Source organism: Balaenoptera ricei, chromosome 13, assembly GCF_028023285.1.
Source record: "Balaenoptera ricei isolate mBalRic1 chromosome 13, mBalRic1.hap2, whole genome shotgun sequence".
In the NCBI taxonomy this organism is placed as follows: domain Eukaryota; kingdom Metazoa; phylum Chordata; class Mammalia; order Artiodactyla; family Balaenopteridae; genus Balaenoptera; species Balaenoptera ricei.
The window spans coordinates 78,574,705-78,595,968 of record NC_082651.1 but is presented as its reverse complement, the minus strand read 5'-3'; the positions used below and the strand labels follow the sequence as shown (position 1 = coordinate 78,595,968).

At 37.2% G+C, this 21,264-nt stretch overlaps 1 protein-coding gene across 3 annotated transcripts in view; it reads left to right on the top strand.

The window, feature by feature from the left end:
• LCLAT1 (lysocardiolipin acyltransferase 1) overlaps positions 1 to 21,264 on the top strand; it is a 204,780-nt gene that overhangs the window by 58,583 nt on the left and 124,933 nt on the right. For all 3 annotated transcript variants that reach the window (XM_059943653.1, XM_059943652.1, XM_059943654.1), the window contains exon 2: positions 1,316 to 1,484. In XM_059943653.1, coding sequence (XP_059799636.1) covers positions 1,320 to 1,484 — 165 coding nt within the window. In that variant the 5' untranslated portion in view covers positions 1,316 to 1,319. The remainder of the gene's footprint in view (positions 1 to 1,315; positions 1,485 to 21,264) is intronic.

Here is a 21,264-nt window from a genome sequence, read left to right as displayed (position 1 = left end):
AGTAGTACTCCATTTTGTATATATAACTCATCTTCTTTGTCTATTCATCTGTCAGTGGACATTTAGGTTGCTTCCGTGTCTTGACTATTGTAAATAGTACTACTGTGAACACTGAGGTGCACATATCTTTTCGGATTTTGGTTTTCTCTGGATAAATGCCCAGGAGTGGGATTGCTGGATCATATGGTAGCTCTATTTTTAGTTTTTGAAGGGACCTCCATACTGTTTTCCATGGTGGCTGCACCAATTTACATTCCCACCAACAGTGTAGGATGGTTCTCTTTTCTCCACACCCTCTCCAGCATTTGTTATTTGTAAACTTTTCAGTGGCCATTCTGACCAGTGTGAGGTACCTCATTGTAGTTTTGATTTGTATTTCTCTAATAATTAGCGATGTTGAGCATCTTTTCATGTGCCTATTGAGCATCTGTATGTCTTCTTTGGAGAAATATTTATTTAGGTTTTCTGCCCATTTTTTGATTGGGTTGTTTTTTTGTTATTGAATTGTATGAGCTGTTTGTATATTTTGGTAGTTAAGGCCTTGTCAGTCAAATTGTTGGCAGATATTTTCTCCCATTCGTAGGTTGTCTTTTCGTTTTGTTTGTGGTTTCCTTTGCAGTGTAAAAGCTTATAGGTTTGATTAGTTCTCATTTGTTTATTTTTGCTTTTAACTTCTGTTGCCTTGGGAGACTGACCTAAGGAAACATTGCTAAGTCAGGGAATGTTTTGCCTGTGTTCTCTTCTGGGAGTTTTATGGTGTCATGTCCTATATTTAAGCCATTTTGAGTTTATATTTGTGTATGGTGTGAGGGTATGTTCTAACTTCATTGATTAACATGTGGCTGTTCAGCTTTCCCAGCACCACTTGCTGAAGAGATCGTCTTTTCTCCATTGTATATTCTTGCTTGCATTGTCAAAGATTTTTTTTTTTTTTGGCTGCGCCACCTGGCATGCAGAATCTTAGTTCCCCAGCCAGGGATCCAATCTGTGCCCCCTGCAGTGGAAGCGCAGAGTCCTAACCACTGGACCATCAGGGATTTCCTGTCGAAGATTAATTGACCATAGGTGTGTGGGTTTATTTCTGGGCTCTGTATTCTGTTCCACTGATAAATATATCTCTTTTGGGGGAGAGTATCCATTTCTAATGTTCTGACTTGTTAGACCTGTAGGTCATGTAAGAGGGAAGTCAAGCTCATATTCTTTATCAGGGCCCATTCTGTAGCCCTATAATTAAAGATTATTACATGTATCATTCTGAAATTGAATTTGGGCAGTTACAGTAACAAAATATATCGATTTTTTTTGTGTCTTTCAGAATCATGGTGTCATGGAGAGGGATATACTTTATACTCACTCTGTTTTGGGGAAGCTTTTTTGGAAGCATTTTCATGCTGGGTCCCTTTTTACCTTTGATGTTTATAAACCCATCTTGGTATCGCTGGATCAACAACCGCCTTGTGGCAACCTGGCTCACGCTACCTGTGGTAAGTTAAACAGCAGAGAAAGAGACCATACCAAAGTGACCATACCAAAGTGGCCTAGCCTATTGATTTGTATTTTGTTAGAGTCAGATTTAGTCAAATATTAGAAGAAACATATTCGTGTTACATAAGAAGCACATTAGTTTTTGTATTTCCCCCTTTAAATGAAAGAGAGAAATGAAGTAATTCATGTTCTTGAAATAAAATATGTATTTAAGGGCTATATTCCAAAATTGAGTTTCTTCCATATTCCTAATGAATTTTATTTTCCTTCACTGGGGTATACTTTAGTAAAATGCAAAAAATCTAAAGATGCAGACTGAAGAATTTTTACATTGTTAATTTTATATTGCATTTCCGTTTATTTTATTTATTTATTTATTTATATTTATTTTTATTTTATTTATTTTATTTTTGGCTGCATTGGGTCTTCGTTGCTGCGTGCGGGTTTTCTCTGGTTGCGGCGAGCGGGGGCTACTCTTCGTTGTGGTGTGTGGGCTTCTCATTGCAGTGGCTTCTCTTGTTGCGGAGTATGGGCTCTAGGTGCGTGGGCTTCAGTAGTTGTGGCTCATGGGCCCTAGAATGCAGGCTCAGTAGCTGTGGCGCATGGGCTTAGTCGCTCCACGGCATCTGGGATCTTCCCTGACCAGACCTCGAACCCGTGTCCCCTGCCTTGGCAGGTGGATTCTTAACCACTGCGCCACCAGGGAAGCCCTGTTTTATTATATTTTGTATTTCTCTTGCTTCTTTTTTTTTTTTTTGGTCTTATTTATTTATTTATTTATTTAATATACATGTATCTCTTCTTTTTCAAATTCTTTTCCCATTTAGGTTATTACAGAACATTGAGCAGAGTTCCCTTTGCTATACAGTAGGTCCTTGTTGGTTATCTATTTTAAATATAATGTGTGTATATGTCAATCCCAAACTCCCAATTTGTCCTCTCCCCCCCCCCCCCTTCGGTAACCATAAGCTTGTGAGTGTGTTTCTGGATAAGTGCATTTCTATCTTTTTTTTTTTAAGATTCCGCATACAAGCAATATCATATGATACTTGTCTTTCTCTGTCTGACTTACTTCACTTAGTATGATAATCTCCAGGTCTATCCATGTTGTTGCAAATGGCATTATTTCATTCTTTTTAATGGCAGAGTAATATTCCATTGTATATACGTACCACAGCTTTATCCATTCATCGGTTGATGGACATTAGGTTGCTTCCATGTCTTGCCTATCATAAACAGTGCTGCAATGAACATTGGGGTGCATGTATGCTTTTGAACAATAGTTTTCTCCAGATATATGCCCAGGAGTGGGATTGCTGGATCATATGGTAGTTCTATTTTTAGTTTTTTAAGGACCCTCCATACTGTTTTCCATAGTGGCTCTACTAATTTACATTCCCACCAACAGTTGTAGGAGGCTTCCATTTTCTCCACACCCTCTCCATCATTTATTGTTTGTAGACTTTTTGATGATGGCCATTGTGATCGGTGTGACATGATATCTCACTGTAGTTTTGATTTGCATTTCTCTAATAATTAGCAATGTTGAGCATCTTTTCATGTACCTCTTGGCCATCTGTATGTCTTTGGAGAAATATTTATTTAGGTCTTCTGCCCATTTTTTGATTGGGTTGTTTGTTTTATTGATACTGAGCTGCACGAGCTGTTTGTAAATTTTGGAGATTAATCCCTTGTCAGTCACATTATTTGCAAATATTTTCTCCCATTCTGTGGGATGTCTTTTTGTTTTGTTTATGGTTTCCTCTGCTGTGAAAAAGCTTTTGAGTTTAAATAGGTCCCATTAGTTTATTTTTGTTTTTATTTCCATTACTCTAGCAGATGGATTGAAAAAGATCTTGCTGTGTTTTATGTCAAAGAGTGTCCTTCCTATGTTTTTCTCTAAGAGTTTTATAGTATCCGGTCTTTTTAGGTCTTTCATTCATTTTGAGTTTATTTTTGTGTCTGGTGTTTGAGAATGTTCTAGTATCATTCTTTTACAGGTAGCTGTACAGTTTTCCCAGCACCATTTAATGAAGAGACTGACTTTTCTTCATTGTACAGTCTTTCCTCCTTTGTCGTAGATTAGTTGACCATGGATGTGTGGGTTTATTTCTGGGCTTTCCATCCTGTTCCATTGATCTATATTTCTGTTTTTGTGCCAGTACCATACTGTTTTGATGACTGTAGCTTTGTAGTATAATATGAAGTCAGGGAGCCTGGTTCCTCCATTTCTGTTTTTCTTTCTCAGGATTGCTTTGGCTATTTGGGGTCTTTTGTGTCTCCATACAAATTAAAAAAATTTTGTTCTAGTTCTGTGGAAAATGCCATTGGTAATTTGATAGGGATTGCATTGAATCTGTAGATTGCCTTGAGTAGTATAGTCATTTTGACACTATTGACTCATCCAACCCAAGAACATGGTATATCCTTCCATCTGTTTGTGTCTTTGATTTCTTTCATCAGTGTCTTACGGTTTTCAGAGTACAGGTCTTTTGTCTCCTTAGGTAGGTTTATTCCTAGGTATTTTATTCTTCTTGATGTGACAGTAAATGGGATTGTTTCTTCAACTTCTCTTTCTGATCTTTCATTGTTAGTTTATAGAAATGTAACAGATTTCTGTGCATTAATTTTGTATCCTGCAACTTTACTGAATTCATTGATGAGGTCTAGTAGTTTTCTGGTAGCATCTTTAGGATTTTCTATGTATAGTATCATGTCGTCTACAAACAGTGACGGTTTTACTACTTCTTTTCCAACTTGGACTGCTTTTATTTCTTTTTTTTCTCTGATTGCCGTGGCTAGGACTTCCAAAACTATGTTGAATAAAAGTGGCGAGAATGGACATTGTTGTGTTCTTCCTGATCTTAGAGGAAATGCTTTCAGCTTTTCACCGTAGAGTATGATGTTAGCTGTACGTTTGTCATATGTGGCCTTTATTGTGTTGAGGTTAGTTCCTTTTATACTGACTTCCTGGAGAGTTTTTATCATTAATGGTGTTGAATTTTGTCAAGAGCTTTTTCTTCATCTATTGAGATGATCATATGGTTTTATTCTTCAATTTGTTGATATAGTGTATTACACTGATGGATTTGCAGATATTGAAAAATTCTTGCATCCCCTGGGATAAGTCCCACTTGATCGTGTTGTATGATCCTCTTAATGTATTGTTGGATTTGGTTTGCTAGTGTTTTGTTGCACATTTTCGAATCTGTGTTCATCAGTGTTGTTGGCCTATAATTTTCTTTTTTTGTGGTATCTTTGGTTTTGGTGTCAGGGTGATGGTGGCCTCATAGAATGAGTTTGGGAGTGTTTGTTCCTCTGCATTTTTTGGGAATAGTTCAAGAAGGATAGGTGTTAACTCTTTTCTAAATGTTTGATAGAATTTTCCTATGAAACCATCTAGTCCTGGACTTTTGTTTGTTCGAGTTTTTTAATCACAGTTTCAATTTCAGTACTTGTGACTGGTCAGTTCATAGTTTCTGATTCTTCCTGGTCAGTTCATAGTTTCTGATTCTTCCTGGTCAGTTCATAGTTTCTAATTCTTCCTGGCTCAGTCTTGAGAGATTGTACCTTTCTGAGAGTTTGTTCATTTCTTCCAAGGTTGCCCATTTTATTGGCATACAGTTGTTTGTAGTAGTCTCTTATGAAATTTTGTATTTCTGTGTTGTCTTTCGTAACTTCTTCTTTTTCATTTCTAATCTTACTGATTTGAGCCCTCTCTTGTTCTCTTGATGAGACTGGCTAAAGGTGTATCAATTTTGTTTATCTTTTTAATGAACCAGCTTTTAGTTTCATTGATCTTTTTTATCATTTTCTTCATCTCTGTTTCATTCATTTCTGCTCTGATCTTCATGATTTCTTTCCTTCTTCCAACTTGGGGTTTTGTTTGCTCTTCTTTCTCTAGTTGCTTTAGGTGTAAGGTTAAGTTGTTTATTTTGGATTTTTCTTGTTTCCTGGGGTAAGACTGTATTGCTATAAACTTCCCTCTTAGAACTGCTTTTGCTGTGTCCCACAGGTTTTGGATCATAATGCTTTCATTTTCATTTGTCTCTAGGTATTTTTTGATTTCCTCTTTGATATCTTCAGTGAGATCCATTGGTTGTTTAGTAGCATATCGTTTAGCCACCACATGTTTGTGTTTTTTAAAGTTTTTTTCTTGTAGTTAATTTCTAATATCATAGCGTTGCGGTCGGAGAAGATGCTTTATATGATTTCAGTTCTTTTAAATTTACCAAGGCTCACTTTGTGGCCCAGCATGTGATCAGTCCTGGAGAATGTTCCATGTGCAATTGAGAAGAATGTGTATTCTGCTGCTTTTGGAAGGAATGTTCGATAAATATCACTTACGTCCATCTCCTCTAGTGTGTCATTTAAGTCCTGTGTTTCCTTACTGATTTTCTGTCTGGATGATCTGTTCATTGATAAAAGTGGGGTGTTAGAGTCCCCCACTATTATTGTGTTACTGTCGATGTCTCCTTTTATGACTGTTAGCATTTGCCTTATATATTGAGGTGCTTCTGTGTTGGGTGCATATATACTTGTAATTGTTATATCTTCTCGGATTGATCCCTTCATCATTATGTAGTATCCTTCTTTGTCTCTTGTAACAGTCTTTATTTTAAAGTCTTTTTGTCTGATATGAGTATTGCTACTCCAGCTTTCTTTTGATTTCCATTGTTATGGAATACATTTTCTATCCCCTCACTTTCAGTCTGTATGTGTCCCTAGATCTGAAGTGGGTCTCTTATAGACAGCAAATATATGGGTCTTGTTTTTGTATCCATTCAGCCTTTGTCTTTTGGTTGGAGCATTTAATCCATTTACATTTAAGGTAGTTATCTATATGTTCCTATTACCATTTTCTTTATTGTTTTGGGTTTGTCTTTGTAGGTCTTTTTCTTCTCTTGTGTTTCTTGCCTAGAGATGTTCCTTTAGCATTTGTTGTAAAGCTGGTTTGGTGGTGCTTATTAATTCTCTTAGCTTTTGCTTGTCTGTAAAGCTTTTGATTTCTCTGTTGAATCTGAATGCGATCCTTGCTGGGTAGAGTAGTCTTGGTTGTAGGTTTTTCCCTTTCATCACTTTAAACATATCCTGCCACTCCCTTCTGGCCTGCATAGTTTCTGCTGAAAAATCACCTGATAACCTTATGGGGATTCCCATGTATGTTATTTGTTGCTTTTCCCTTGTTGCTTTTAATATTTTTTCTTTGTATTTAATTTTTGACAGTCTTTTGGTTGAGGTATTTAATCCATTTAAGTTTAAGGTAATTATCAATATGTGTGTTCTTACTGCAATTTTGTTATTTGTTTTTGTAGGTCTTTTTTCATCCCTTCCTCTTTGGTTCTCTTTTAGGATTTTATGACTAATTTTAGTGTTGTGTTTGGATTCCTTTTTCTTTTTTGTGTGCGTACCTATTGTAGATTTTTGGTTTGTGTTTACCACGAGGTTTTGAATAGCACTTTATATATAAAAAGGATTGTTTTAATTTGCTAGTCTTTCAATTTCAAATGCATTTTCAATAACCTGTGTTTGTACTGTCATCTTCTCATGATTGCTGGGTTTGATATCATATTTGTGTGTGGATGACTTCCTACCTTTACTTCATGTTTGCCTTTACCGGTGAGGTTTTCCATTCGTAATCTTCTTGTTTCTAGTTGTAGCTTTTTCTTTTCCAGCTAGAGGTTCCTTTAGCATTTGTTGCAAAGGTGGGTCTGGTGTTGCTGAATTCTCTTAGCTTTTGTTTGTCTGTAAAGCTTTTGATTTCTCTGTTGAATCTGATTGAGAGCCTTGTTGGGTAGAGTATTCTTGGTCGTAGGGTCTTCCCTTTCATCACTTAAAATATTGTATATCATGTCACTCCCTTGTGACCTGAAGAGTTTCTGCTGAAAAATCAGCTGATAACCTTACAGGAGTTCCCTTGTATGTTATTTGTTGCTTTTCTCTTGTTGCTTTTTATATTTTTTGTCTTTAATTTTTGTCAGTTTGATTACTATCAGTTTGATTACTATGTGTTCCTCCTTGGGCTTATCTCTGTGCTTCCTGGACTTGGGTGACTGTTTCCTTTCCCAGGTTAGGGAAGTTTTCAGCTATTATCTATTCAAATATTTTCTCAGGCTCTTTCTCTCTCTCTTCTCCTTCTGGGATCCCTATAATGCGAATGTTGGTGCATTTAGTATTGTGCCAGAGGACTTTTAGACTGTCCTCACCTGTCCTCATTTCTTTTTATTCCTTTTTCTTTATTCTGTTCCACGGCGGTCATTTCCACCAACCTGTCCTCCAGCTCATTTATCTGTTCTTCTGCCTCACTTATCCTGCTATGGATTCCTTGTAGTGTATTTTTTATTTCAGTTATTTTTCATCTCTGTTTGTTTATTCTTTATTTCTCCTAGGTCTTTTTGTTAAATATTTCTTGCATCGTCTAGATCTGTGCCTCCATTCTTTTTCTGAGATCTTGGATCATCTTTACTATCATTACTCTGAATTCTTTTCAGGTAGGTTGCCTATCTCCACTTCATTTTGTTTTTCTTCTGGGATTTTATCTTGTTCCTTCATCTGGGACATATTCCTCTCTCATCCCACTTTGTCTAACTTTCTGTGATTGCAGTTTTCATTCTGCAGGCTGCAGGGATGTAGTTTTCTTGCTTCTGCTGTCTGCCCCCTGGTGGATGATGCTGTCTGAGAGGCTTATGCAGGTTTCTGGGTGGGATTGACTGGTTCCTGCGCACTGGTGGGTGGAGCTGTGTCTTGTCCTTCTGGTGGGCAGGTCTGTGTCAGGGGGTGTGTTTATCTGGCAGCTGTGTGCTCAGGAAGACTTTAAGTAGCCTGTCTCCTGATGGGTGGGGCTGTGTCCTCCCCCTGTTGTTTGTTTGGCTTAAGGCGTCCCATCACTGGAGCCTACAGGCTGTTGGGTAGGGCCAGGCCTTGGTCAGAAAATGGCAGCCTCCAGGAGGGCTCACGTCAATGAGTACTCCCCAGAACTATCACCACCAGTGTTTTGGTACCCCCGGTGAGTCACAGTGTCTCCCCTCCTTTGCAGGAGACCCTCCAATACCAGCAGGTAGGTCTGACCCAGGCTCTTATGAGGTCACTGCTTTTTTCCCTGGGTCCTGGTGCACACGAGACCTTGTGTGAGCCCTCCAAGAGTCGAATTTCTGTTTCCCCCAACCCTGTGGAATCCCTCCTTTCAAACCCTGCTGGCCTTCAAAGCTGGATTCTCTGGGGGCTCCTTCTCCTGTTGCGAGACCCACAGGCTGGGAAGCCTGATGTGGGGCTCAGAATTTTCACTCCTGTGAGAGAACTTCTGTGGTATAATTATTTTCCAGTTTGTGGGTTGCCCACCCGGCACATATGGGATTTGATTTTATCGTGTTTCCGCCCGTTCTACTGTCTCCGTGTCGCTTCTTTGTCTTTAGATGTAGGATATCTTTTTTGGTAGGTTCGAGTGTTTTTTTTTTTTGGTCGATGATTGTTCAGCAGATAGTTGTGGTTTTGGTGTTTTTGTAAAAAGAAGTGCGCTCATGTCCTTGTACTTCGCCATCTTGTCTCCACCTCCATTTATTTTATAAAATGACAAAAATTAAGATTCAGATAACAGACTTTTTAAAACTTGTGACATTGATGTGATCAAGTCTCCCCAGTAACCACAGAATTTAGGAATGAAGTGATTTTCTGTCTGGGGGCTAGGTTGAAAACGTGTGAGGTAAAAGTGCATACAAAACGTATAGTAAATTCTTGGATCAGCCAGATATTTGCTACCAGGTCTGTGCATACTGCTCTGAGCACATGTCCCTCTGACCCTGAGAGCTGGTTACTCCTTATAGGTTTCTAGTCTATACTTCTCCCTTCTCTGGCACTGAACCGGTTTCAGCCCTTTGTTGTTGCTTAAGAGCAGTGCCTTCTCCAAAAATGAAGTGTTGTGCAAGCAGCCTCCTTTACCTTGAATGGGTCGTATTTCCTGAGAGTGTTCTGTTCCTTCCTTTCCCTGAGCAACACCTGGAACTTAATTTTACTGGGTTTATTGACCAGTTTTGGTGGAGGTGGTGAGTATAATACCTGAAAAGGAGAAGAAGGAGGGAATTCTCTTCCTTCGCTTGTTGAAGGGTCTTCTCTACCTGTTTCTTTTGAATGAGTTGTCTTTTTCCCCTCAGGCAGACTGCCATTGTTGTGTTTGTAGAGAGGAAAGTATCAATGCTGATGCTATAGACCCCTCAGGTGGAGGTTGATAGGGAAAGATTTCCAGAAACAAACAGTGGTTGGTGGGGGAGTACCTACCTTGATAGAGTAGACGTTTCTCAAAAGTTCCCTGTAAATTGAATTTTAATAAATTGTTTACAGTGCACTCTCCTTCTTCTCATATTTTAAAAAGAAATCCTGTGATGAATAATTTTACAGATTATATTCCTCCCTTGTTACAAGGTTAATTAAAAATATTTTATTCAGGCGATCTGTTTTATGAAATGTGATATTGTTAAACTAAAAGTAGTCTCCTCCTTCTTCTCATTTTCTTTTCTCTATTTGTACTTAAAGCTGACTTTTCTACAGGCACAAACTAAAGGGATTGTAACCTACTGGTAGATAAATACCTGTGGAAAGGTATGGCATATTTAATTCAGATATAAGGAGAAGAATTAGGAGGTTTTGTTAAAAGGAAAAATCAAACTAAAAACCCAAGGGTAATGATGATCATAGCTATTGACCACTTATGTGGTAGATGTTATGCTAAGTGCTTTAATAAGACAGCCACATTTTAGGTGCCACCATCATCCCCATTTTACAGAAGAGGAAATGGAAGTTTTGAGAAAATAATTTGCCCAAGTTCACATGCATAAGCAAATTATTTAAACAGAGCTGAGATTAAACCCAGTTTGTCTGCTGCCATTAGAGCTTTAGGTGATAAGAAAACCTTCAAGGGTTGGTCAGAGTCACCTGGCACCTTAACCATTCCAGGTGGTAAGAAACTCATTGGCACCTCATGATTGTTTCTAAAGAAGAAGGTTTGGAGTTCTTTTCAAGCCAGGGAATACCTGACTTTGGGGGGTGGGGAGGAAATCTGAGAAACCAACAACTCGTAATAAAGTCAGTTTCATTAGTGAGATGATTCTGTTGCAGTGGAAGATGAAAATTGACAAGAAATAGTCATAGAAGCCTTTTCTTTTTCTAGAGAAACCAAAGACATAGGTTGCTGAAATACCTGGAACAAGGAGCATATTAGTAAATACTCGTTGGATGAGTGGACAAACATAAAGAAGTTTCAGGGTCAAACTAGCTCAAACTTTAGTATCAAGAATTGTGCAGTATTCTCTCCTCTATTTGTTGAAAGAAAAATTTATATATATATATATATTTATATATATATGTATATATATGTGTGTGTGTTTATATTTTTATAAATGTTATAAAATCATGCCTTTAGGGATTACGTAGTGTGTCACAGTCCACCTAGAGTAATTTTACTACGTATAAAATGTAAGAGCCTTGTAACAGTGTGGTGCATTTGTTCTCACATTCTTTGTGCTGTTATTGTCATATTGCATCTACTTACACAGTAAACTCCATAGAACAGTGTTTTATCTAAATATCATCCATTTACAGTGTTTTTTTGTTTTTTGGCTGCGTTGGGTCTTCATTGCTATGCGCAGGCTTTCTCTAGTTGTGGCGAGCCGGGGCTACCTTTCGTTGTGGTGCGTGGGCTTCTCACTGTGGTGGCTTCTCTTGTTGCGGAGCACAGGCTCTAGGTGCACAGGTTTCAGTAGTTGTGATGTGTGGGCCCAGTAGTTATGGAGCGCAGGCTCAGTAGTTGTGGCGCACGGGCTTAGCTGCTCTGCAGCATGTGGGATCTTCCTGGAGCAGGGATCGAACCCGTGTCCCCTGCATTGGCAGGCGGATTCTTAACCACTGCACCACCAGGGAAGTCCCACAGTGTTCTTTATTCTTCCTGTATGGTACAGTTTCTATCTAGTGACATTTCCCATCAGCCTGAAGAACTTCCTTAAGCTTTTCTTGTAGTGAGGGCTCCTGTAGATGGATTCTGTTTTTATTTAATTAAAAGTTAAGTTTACCTCCGTTTTTTTTTTAGAGAAAGAGGGTCTTTTTTTTTTTTTAATTTTTATTTATTTATTTATTTATGGCTGTGTTGGGTCTTCGTTTCTGTGCGAGGGCTTTCTTCTAGTTGTGGCAAGCGGGGGCCACTCTTCATCGCGGTGCGCGGGCCTCTCACTATCGCGGCCTCTCTTGTTGCGGAGCACAGGCTCCAGATGCGCAGGCTCAGTAATTGTGGCTCACGGGCCCAGTTGCTCCGCGGCATGTGGGATCTTCCCAGACCAGGGTTCGAACCCGTGTCCCCTGCATTGGCAGGCAGATTCTCAACCACTGTGCCACCTGGGAAGCCCTACCTCCGTTTTTGAAGGCTAATGTTGCTGGCATTTCTAGGGTGACTCACCTTGCGGGGCCCCCCACCCCCAACTTTGAAGTTCCCCTGTCTTATGTTCCTCTTGAAGTTCTCCATTGTTTTTGATAAAAAGTTAGCTATCATACATGTTGTTGCTTCCCTTTATGTAATGTGTCATTTTCCTCTGGCTGCTTTAAAGATTTCTCTTTGTTTTTTAGCAGTTTGATTATGATATGCCTAGGTATAGTTTTCTTTATTTTGCCATGTTCCATTGGACAGCTTAGATCTGCAGCTTTGTTTTTGTCCAAATTGGGAAATTTGGGGCCATTATTTCTTTTTTTTTTTCCACACACACACACTGTATTTTATTTTTACAAGAGATAAATAGACTGACACCAAGCATTGTACATGGATGACCACAACAAAAGCAACAATGATTGCAATTACCAAACATGAAACACACTCATACTATGTCATAATATTGACATTCAGTCCAGTAATCCTCCACTGTAACAGCTCCTTTACTTTGCAGTGAAAATTGATTTGTATATTCTTTGCCTCTGAGTCCTTGTGGGATTTTTTTTTTTTTTTAAATTCAGACAGAAAGTCACAAAAATTATACTCATCCTCATCAGTTCACTCAGTCCCATGTAATTAATTTTTTTTTCATCTTGATGTTTTGTTAGCACTTTTATGAGTTCATCAGTTTTTCATTAGAGTTCTGAAAATGCTTATTCATTCAGTTCAGAAGTACCGTCAGTTACCAGAAACCTGTACTTGTCAGAGTCTTTTCCATGAATTTCTTGAAGATGAAACCCTTTTATAGGAACATATTTGCAAAATCATCAGAGTACACCCAGAACTGTCCATAAATGACAAAAGACTTAAAAATGACCACGGTTAAAGATTTGATGAAAGTTCATAATAATGCAGTTGACAAGAAAATTAGTTATTTCTGAGATATACATTTTAAAGTAATAACTAGGATCATTACTTATAACATTATACCAGAACATATAAGATTTTTAGAAATTTCATGTAATGTCTGAAACATTTATATTAACATATTTCCATACATATTTCCATACAAATACAAATATAGGATTTTTAGAAATTTCATGTAATGTCTGAAACATTTATATTAACATATTTCCATACAAATAACCCAATGAAAGTTTAGTATTAGTTGTTTTGTTTGTTTTTTTATACTGCAGGTTCTTATTAGGCATCAATTTTATACACATCAGTGTATACATGTCTCAACTTCTGCCCTGCAAACTGGCTCATCTGTACCATTTTTCTAGGTTCCACACACATGCATTAATATACGATATTTGTTTTTCTCTTTCTGACTTACTTCACTCTGTATGACAGTCTCTAGATCCATCCACGTCTCAACAAATGACTCAATTTCGTTCCTTTTTATGGCTGAGTAATATTCCATTGTATATATGTACCACATCTTCTTTATCCATTCGTCTGTTGATGGGCATTTAGGTTGCTTCCATGACCTGGCTATTGTAAATAGTGCTGCAATGAACATTCGGGTGCATGTGTCTTTTTGAATTACGGTTTTCTCTGGGTATATGCCCAGTAGTGGGATTGCTGGGACATATGGTAATTCTATTTTTAGTTTTTTAAGGAACCTCCATATTGTTCTCCATAGTGGCTGTATCAATTTACATTCCCACCAACAGTGCAAGAGGTTTCCCTTTTCTCCACACCCTCTCCAGCATTTGTTGTTTGTAGATTTTCTGATGATGCCCATTCTAACTGGTGTGAAGTGATACCTCATTGTAGTTTTGATTTGCATTTCTCTAATAATTAGTGATGTTGAGCAGCTTTTCTTGTGCTTCTTGGCCATCTGTATGTCTTCTTTGGAGAAATGTCTATTTAGGTCTTCTGCCCATTTTTGGATTGGGTTGTTTGTTTTTTTAATATTGAGCTGCATGAGCTGTTTATATATTTTGGAGATTAATCCTTTGTCCGTTGATTCATTTGCAAATATTTTCTCCCATTCTGAGGGTTGTCTTTTCGTCTTGTTTATGGTTTCCTTTGCTGTGCAAAAGCTTTGAAGTTTCATTAGGTCCCACTTGTTTATTTTTGTTTTTATTTCCATTACTCTAGGAGGTGGATCAAAAAAGATCTTGCTGTGATTTATGTCAAAGAGTGTTCTTCCTATGTTTTCCTCTAAGAGTTTTATAGTGTCCAGTCTTACATTTAGGTCTCTAATCCATTTTGAGTTTATTTTTGTGTATGGTGTTAGGGAGTGTTCTAATTTCATTTTTTTACATGTAGCTGTCCAGTTTTCCCAGCACCACTTATTGAAGAGACTGTCTTTTCTCCATTGTATATCCTTGCCTTCTTTGTCATAGATTAGTTGACCATAGGTGCGTGGGTTTACCTCTGGGCTTTCTATCCTGTTCCATTGATCTATATTTCTGTTTTTTGTGTTGTGTACCATATTGTCTTGATTACTGTAGCTTTGTAGTATAGTCTGAAGTCAGGGAGCCTGATTCCTCCAGCTCTGTTTTTCTTTCTCAAGATTGCTTTGGCTATTCGGGGCCTTTTGTGTTTCCATACAAATTGTGAAATTTTTTGTTCTAGTTCTGTGAAAAATGCCAGTGGTAGTTTGATAGGGATTGCATTGAATCTGTAGATTGCTTTGGGTAGGAGAGTCATTTTCACAATGTTGATTCTTCCAATCGAAGAACATGGTCTATCTCTCCATCTATTTGTATCATCTTTAATTTCTTTCATCAGTGTCTTACAGTGTTCTGCATACAGGTCTTTTGTCTCCTTAGGCAGGTTTATTCCTAGGTATTTTATTCTTTTTGTTGCAATAGTAAATAGGAGTATTCCCTTAATTTCTCTTTCAGATTTTTCATCATTCGTGTATAGGAATGCAAGAGACTTCTGTGCATTAATTTTGTATCCTGCTACTTTACCAAATTCATTGATTAGCTCTAGTAGTTTTCTGGTGGCATTTTTAGGATTCTCTATGTATAGTATCATGTCATCCGCAAACAGTGACAGTTTTACTTCTTCTTTTCCAATTTGTATTCCTTTTATTTCTTTTTCTTCTCTGATTGCCGTGGCTAGGACTTCCAGAACTATGTTGAATAATAGTGGTGAGAGTGGACATCCTTGTCTCGTTCCTGATCTTAGAGGAAATGCTTTCAGTTTTTCACCATTGAGAATGATGTTTGCTGTGGGTTTGTCATATATGGCCTTTATTATGTTGAGGTAGGTTCCCTCTATGCCCACTTTCTGGAGAGTTTTTATCATAAATGGGTGGTGAATTTTGTCAAAAGCTTTTTCTCCATCTATTGAGATGATCATATGGTTTTTATTCTTCAATTTGTTAATATGGTGTATCACATTGATTGATTTGCGTACATTGAAGAATCCTTGCATCCCTGGGATAAATCCCACTTGATCGTGGTGTATGATCCTTTTAATGTGTTGTTGGATTCTGTTTGCTAGTATTTTGTTGAGGATTTTTGCATCTATATTCATCAGTGATATTGGTCTGTAATTTTCTTTTTTTGTAGTGTCTTTGTCTGGTTTTGGTATCAGGGTGATGGTGGCCTCATAGAATGAGTTTGGGAGTGTTCCTTCCTCTGCAGTTTTTTGGAAGAGTTTGAGAAGGATGGGTGTTAGCTCTTCTCTAAATGTTTGATAGAATTCACCTGTGAAGCCATCTGGTCCTGGACTTTTGTTTGTTGGAAGATTTTTAATCACAGTTTCAATTTCATTACTTGTGATTGGTCTGTTCATATTTTCTGTTTCTTCCTGGTTCAGTCTTGGAAGGTTATACCTTTCTAAGAATTTGTCCATTTCTTCCAGGTTGTCCATTTTATTGGCATAAAGTTGCTTGTAGTAGTCTCTTAGGATGCTTTGTATTTCTGCAGTGTCTGTTGTAACTTCTCCTTTTTCATTTCTGATTTTATTGATTTGAGTCCTCTCCCTCTTTTCCTTAATGAGTCTGGCTAATGGTTTATCAATTTTGTTTATCTTCTCAAAGAACCAGCTTTTAGTTTTATTGATCTTTGCTATTGTTTTCTTTGTTTCTATTTCATTTATTTCTGCTCTGATCTTTATTTCTTTCCTTCTGCTAACTTTGGGTTTTGTTTGTTCTTCTTTCTCTAGTTTCTTTAGGTGTAAGGTTAGATTGTTTACTTGAGATTTTTCTTGTTTCTTTAGGTAGGCTTGTATAGCTATAAACTTCCCTCTTAGAACTGCTTTTGCTGCATCCCATAGGTTTTGGATCGTCGTGTTTTCATTGTCATTTGTCTCTAGGTATTTTTTGATTTCCTCTTTGATTTCTTCAGTGATCTCTTGGTTATTTAGTAACGTATTGTTTAGCCTCCATGTGTTTGTCTTTTTTACGTTTTTTTCCCTGTAATTCATTTCTAATCTCATAGCGTTGTGGTCAGAAAAGATGCTTGATATGATTTCAGTTTTCTTAAATTTACTGAGGCTTGATTTGTGACCCAAGATGTGATCTATCCTGGAGAATGTTCCATGCGCACTTGAGAAGAACGTGTAATCTGCTGTTTTTGGATGGAATGTCCTATAAATATCAATTAAATCTATCTGGTCTATTGTGTCATTTAAAGCTTCTGTTTCCTTATTTATCTTCATTTTGGATGATCTGTCCATTGGGGTAAGTGAGGTGTTAAAGTCCCCCACTATTATTGTGTTACTGTCGATTTCCTCTTTTATAGCTGTTAGCAGTTGCCTTATGTATTGAGGTGCTCCTATGTTGGGTGCATATATATTTATAATTGTTATATCTTCTTCTTGGATTGATCCCTGGATCATTATGTAGTGTCCTTCCTTGTCTCTTGTAACATTCTTTATTTTAAAGTCTATTTTATCTGATACGAGTATAGCTACTCCAGCTTTCTTTTGATTTCCATTCGCATGGAATATCTTTTTCCATCCCCTCACTTTCAGTCTGTATGTGTCCCTAGGTCTAAAATGGGTCTCTTGTAGACAGCATATATATGGGTCTTGTTTTTGTATCCATTCAGCCAGTCTATGTCTTTTGGTTGGGGTATTTAATCCATTCACGTTTAAGGTAATTATCGATATGTATGTTCCTATGACCATTTTCTTAATTGTTTTGGGTTTGTTTTTGTAGGTCCTTTTCTTCTCTTGTGTTTCCCACTTAGAGAAGTTCCTTTAGCATTTGTTGTAGAGCTGGTTTGGTGGTGCTGAATTCTCTTAGCTTTTGCTTGTCTGTAAAGCTTTTGATTTCTCCATCAAATCTAAATGAGATCCTTGCCGGGTAGAGTAATCTTGGTTGTAGGTTCTTCCCTTTCATCACTTTAAGTATATCATGCCACTCCCTTCTGGCTTGCAGAGTTTCTGCTGAGAAATCAGCTGTTAACCTTATGGGAGTTCCCTTGTATGTTATTTGTCATTTTTCCCTTGCTGCTTTCAATAATTTTTCTTTGTCTTTAACTTTTGCCACTTTGATTACTATGTGTCTCGGCGTGTTTCTCCTTGGGTTTATCCTGTATGGGACTCTCTGCGCTTCCTGGACTTGGGTGGCTATTTCCTTTCCCATGTTAGGGAAGTTTTCGACTATAATCTCTTCAAATATTTTCTCTGGTCCTTTCTCTCTCTCTTCTCCTTCTGGGACCCCTATAATGCGAATGTTTTTGCGTTTAATGTTGTCCCAGAGGTCTCTTAGGCTGTCTTCATTTCTTTTCATTCTTTTTTCTTTAGTCTGTTCCGCAGCAGTGAATTCCACCATTCTGTCTTCCAGGTCACTTATCCGTTCTTCTGCCTCAGTTATTCTGCTATTGATTCCTTCTAGTGTAGTTTTCATTTCAGTTATTGTATTGGTCATCTCTGTTTGTTTGTTCTTTAATTCTTCTAGGTCTTTGTTAATCATTTCTTGCATCTTCTCAATCTTTGCCTCCATTCTTATTCCGAGGTCCTGGATCATCTTCACTATCATTATTCTGAATTCTTTTTCTGGAAGGTTGCCTATCTCCACTTCATTTAGTTGTTTTTCTGGGGTTTTTTCTTGTTCCTTCATCTGGTACATAGCCCTCTGCCTTTTCATCTTCTCTATCTTTCTGTAACTGTGGTTTTTGTTCCACAGGCTGCAGGATTGTAGTTTTTCTTGCTTCTGTTGTCTGCCCTCTGGTGGTTGAGGCTATCTAAGAGGCTTGATGGGATGCTCTGGGCCATTATTTCTTTACATATTTTTTTCTGCCCCGTTTACTCTCTTTTATCCTTTTGTGTCCACAATTATTATATGTATGTTAGATTGCTTAGATTGTTACACAGGTCACCAAGTTCACTGACCCTCTCTTTTGCCATCTCTAATCTGTGTTTTGTTTACACAGTGGATTTCGATTTAAAATACTGTAAAGTTCTAGAACTTACATTGGGTTCTTTTATTGGTTTCACTACTTTCTTGAGATTCCTCAAGTTGTAATTATAATGACTATATTTTCCTGTAAGTCAACTGGGTAGTTAAGTGTGGTGCCATTTACTCTGTTAGGGCCCTCATCCTCTTTTTTTATTTTTCCTGTAGGAAATACTTTGCATTGAATATTTGCATAATTCCTACATTATTAGTATGTATCCTCCTTATCTGTCAGGCAAAATTTCTTTCTCTTAATAGAAGGATGTTTGTTTTGTGTTGTAACTTTTGTGTTTATTGAAAAAGTAGCAGCAGGATCCCTGTACACTCATTTATTTATTATTAACTTATTAACTCTTCTTAAGTGTCTACCATCCTAGCTTATGACCTCGGTCCTTGTGGAGATAATAGTTCTCTACCTAAACTGTCTTTCCTAGTTGTAGATTTACACAACTTGACTAGTTTCTTTTCTGGCTTTCATTTGATTGAAAGACTACTTCCTTTGTTAGAGGACAGAAGTTGACGTTCCAGGCCATGACTTTTTTTTTTTTCAGGCCATGACTTTTTAGAGTTAGATTTTTAAATCATCTTTAAAGATAAGAAGCCCAGTGCTTTGTTGCAGCTGTCAAACATATGATTTAATAGAAAATATTCATTTTGTGGTATTGTTTTAATCACCATTACTCATTTATTTATAAAGCATTTCTCCATGAAATATTTATATTAAGTGAAATAAGCATATTGTTCAGTTACATAAAATTAACCATCACAAGTACCTATTTCTAATAAGTCATCTACAAACTGTTAAATAATTCTATTTATAGTTATTATAAAATCAGAGACATTTTGTTTTGAAAGTTATAAATTTTCAAGTCATTTACATAACTTTAAGGTTTTTATTTCATCATCTGTACAATAAGGAAATTGGAGCAGATGATCTTTTGAGATCCATTCCAGAGTCAGCAATGTGTATCTGATTCTAAAGCAAACATTTAGAGGTAAATGATTTTTTTTTAATAACAGTCATATGTTGCTGCTACACTTCATTTTCTTTAATGTGATAAATATTCCACAGTGTATGATTTTTTGATTATAAATTACATGTTTTTGGCTGAATCTCTCTACCAAAACCTTAAGAGTTTCGAGGATTTTCTTGAGTTACTACATTGGTAGAAATCATTGCAATTGTTATGCTTTCCAGGGTCTAATCAATCTAATTTCTTTGGAAACCCAATATAAGCAGACTGCTTATTCGTACAGGTATTAGACACAGACTTTTGGTTTCACTGTTGGCCTTCCCACTTTCTAGTCATTTGAACTTGGCTAAACTACTTAGCCTCTCTAAACTTCTCTTCCTTCATCTGCTTAAAAATAAATAAATAAATAAAGGAGTTCTAATACCACCTACCACAGAGAGTTATTGTGATGACTAGATGAGATAATGAATATAGCCTTTCCAAAGTAAGCAGTAAATGTTTGCTACTATAAAAGTTTTAGGGGGTAGGCTAAACTACATTATCAAAGAAAGTTCAAAACATAATGGCTGGAAAAAGGCAGAACTTTATTCACCCTCAAGTCCAGGTTGACAGGTTAGCTTTGTTCCCTGATGTCACTCAAGGACTCCGATTCCTTTCACCCAGCCTGGCATAATATCCTCTTCTATATGGTCAAGACTGTTCACTACCCCTTCTTTGCCCCACTCAGCAGGAAGTGGGGAGGGAAGGAAGTCCAGAGCAAGTTCTTTCCCTTTAGACCAGTGAATTACAAGTGGTACATAATCTCTCTTGCTCACCCCATTGGTGAGAACAGCTAAAAGCTGTAACAGAATCTGGGAAGTGTAGTCTTTTTTCTGACAGCCATGTACACAATTAAAATCTATTACTCTGGAAGAAATGGACAAATTAACTGGACAAAGTCTGCCATAGCTGCTCCTACTGCTGTTACTACTAGTACCAATACTGTTACAGCAGAATTATGTCATGTATCTATTTACCTTCTACAGCTTCAATTACGTGTTCTAGGGTGGATATGGGGAGAGTGGAGAGATGAGACTGAATGTTTGAAATGTGAGTGGTCTGGTGGTGAATATGATTCTTGTGTTTGAAACAATATGCAAACCAATAATTTCATCTGATGGTCAGTTGGAGAAATCTGGTCCAACATTCAGAAAAAACAGGCTGAGCTGGTCTTACTGATGTGTGCTGGTCTCTTGTAGGTACTTTCCTATGAAATATTCAAGGGTAATTTCAGCTATTCCTGACTTTTGCCTTATTGCCTGTCTTCAGAGCTTATCATATAGGCAAGATTCAACCACCATTGTAGTGTTAAATTGGTATATATTTGCAAACACTTCTGTTACTCAACTTTTTAACTCACTGCCTTGCTCACCAGTAGTGGCATATCGAGCAGAGAGTCTTTGAGTTAGAAATTTATAGAAGTTGAATCCCTTGTAGCAAGGTTATAGAAGGTTGATGTTCTGGTTTTGAGAAAGTGAACACCTCTGTTAAAAGAAATGGAAGAAAAACTGTCAGGGTGTCTTTTATAATCTTTTATTTCATACCTTCATAAGGTGCTAATGGAGGTTTTATTTTGAAGAAAATAGTACAACAGATCATTTTTTATTCAGAAGGAATTTAGCTTTCTCTCCCCATAGGTGTACTTTATTTTAAGCAATCCCAACCAGTTAAAAATCATTTTTCACTAAAAATAAATTAGGGTAAATGCATTTAGACTAATTATTGCTTCACAGAAATGGTCACAAATGATCTTTTCTTTTGTAAGCTTCTCCTGTTCATTAAAATGATTTCATTGGCAAGATTTTTCTTATCTATTTTTAACTGGCACATTTTCTGTTAAATGAGGTACCACAATAAAATCATTTAGAATTTTAGAGTTAGATGAGACTTAGAGGTCACCTAGTCTAACTTACCTGTGTGTCTGAGAATCCTTTCCTGAAGTCTGCAAAGTACTTCTAGTCTGCAATTCAGTCTCCCTTGGAACATTT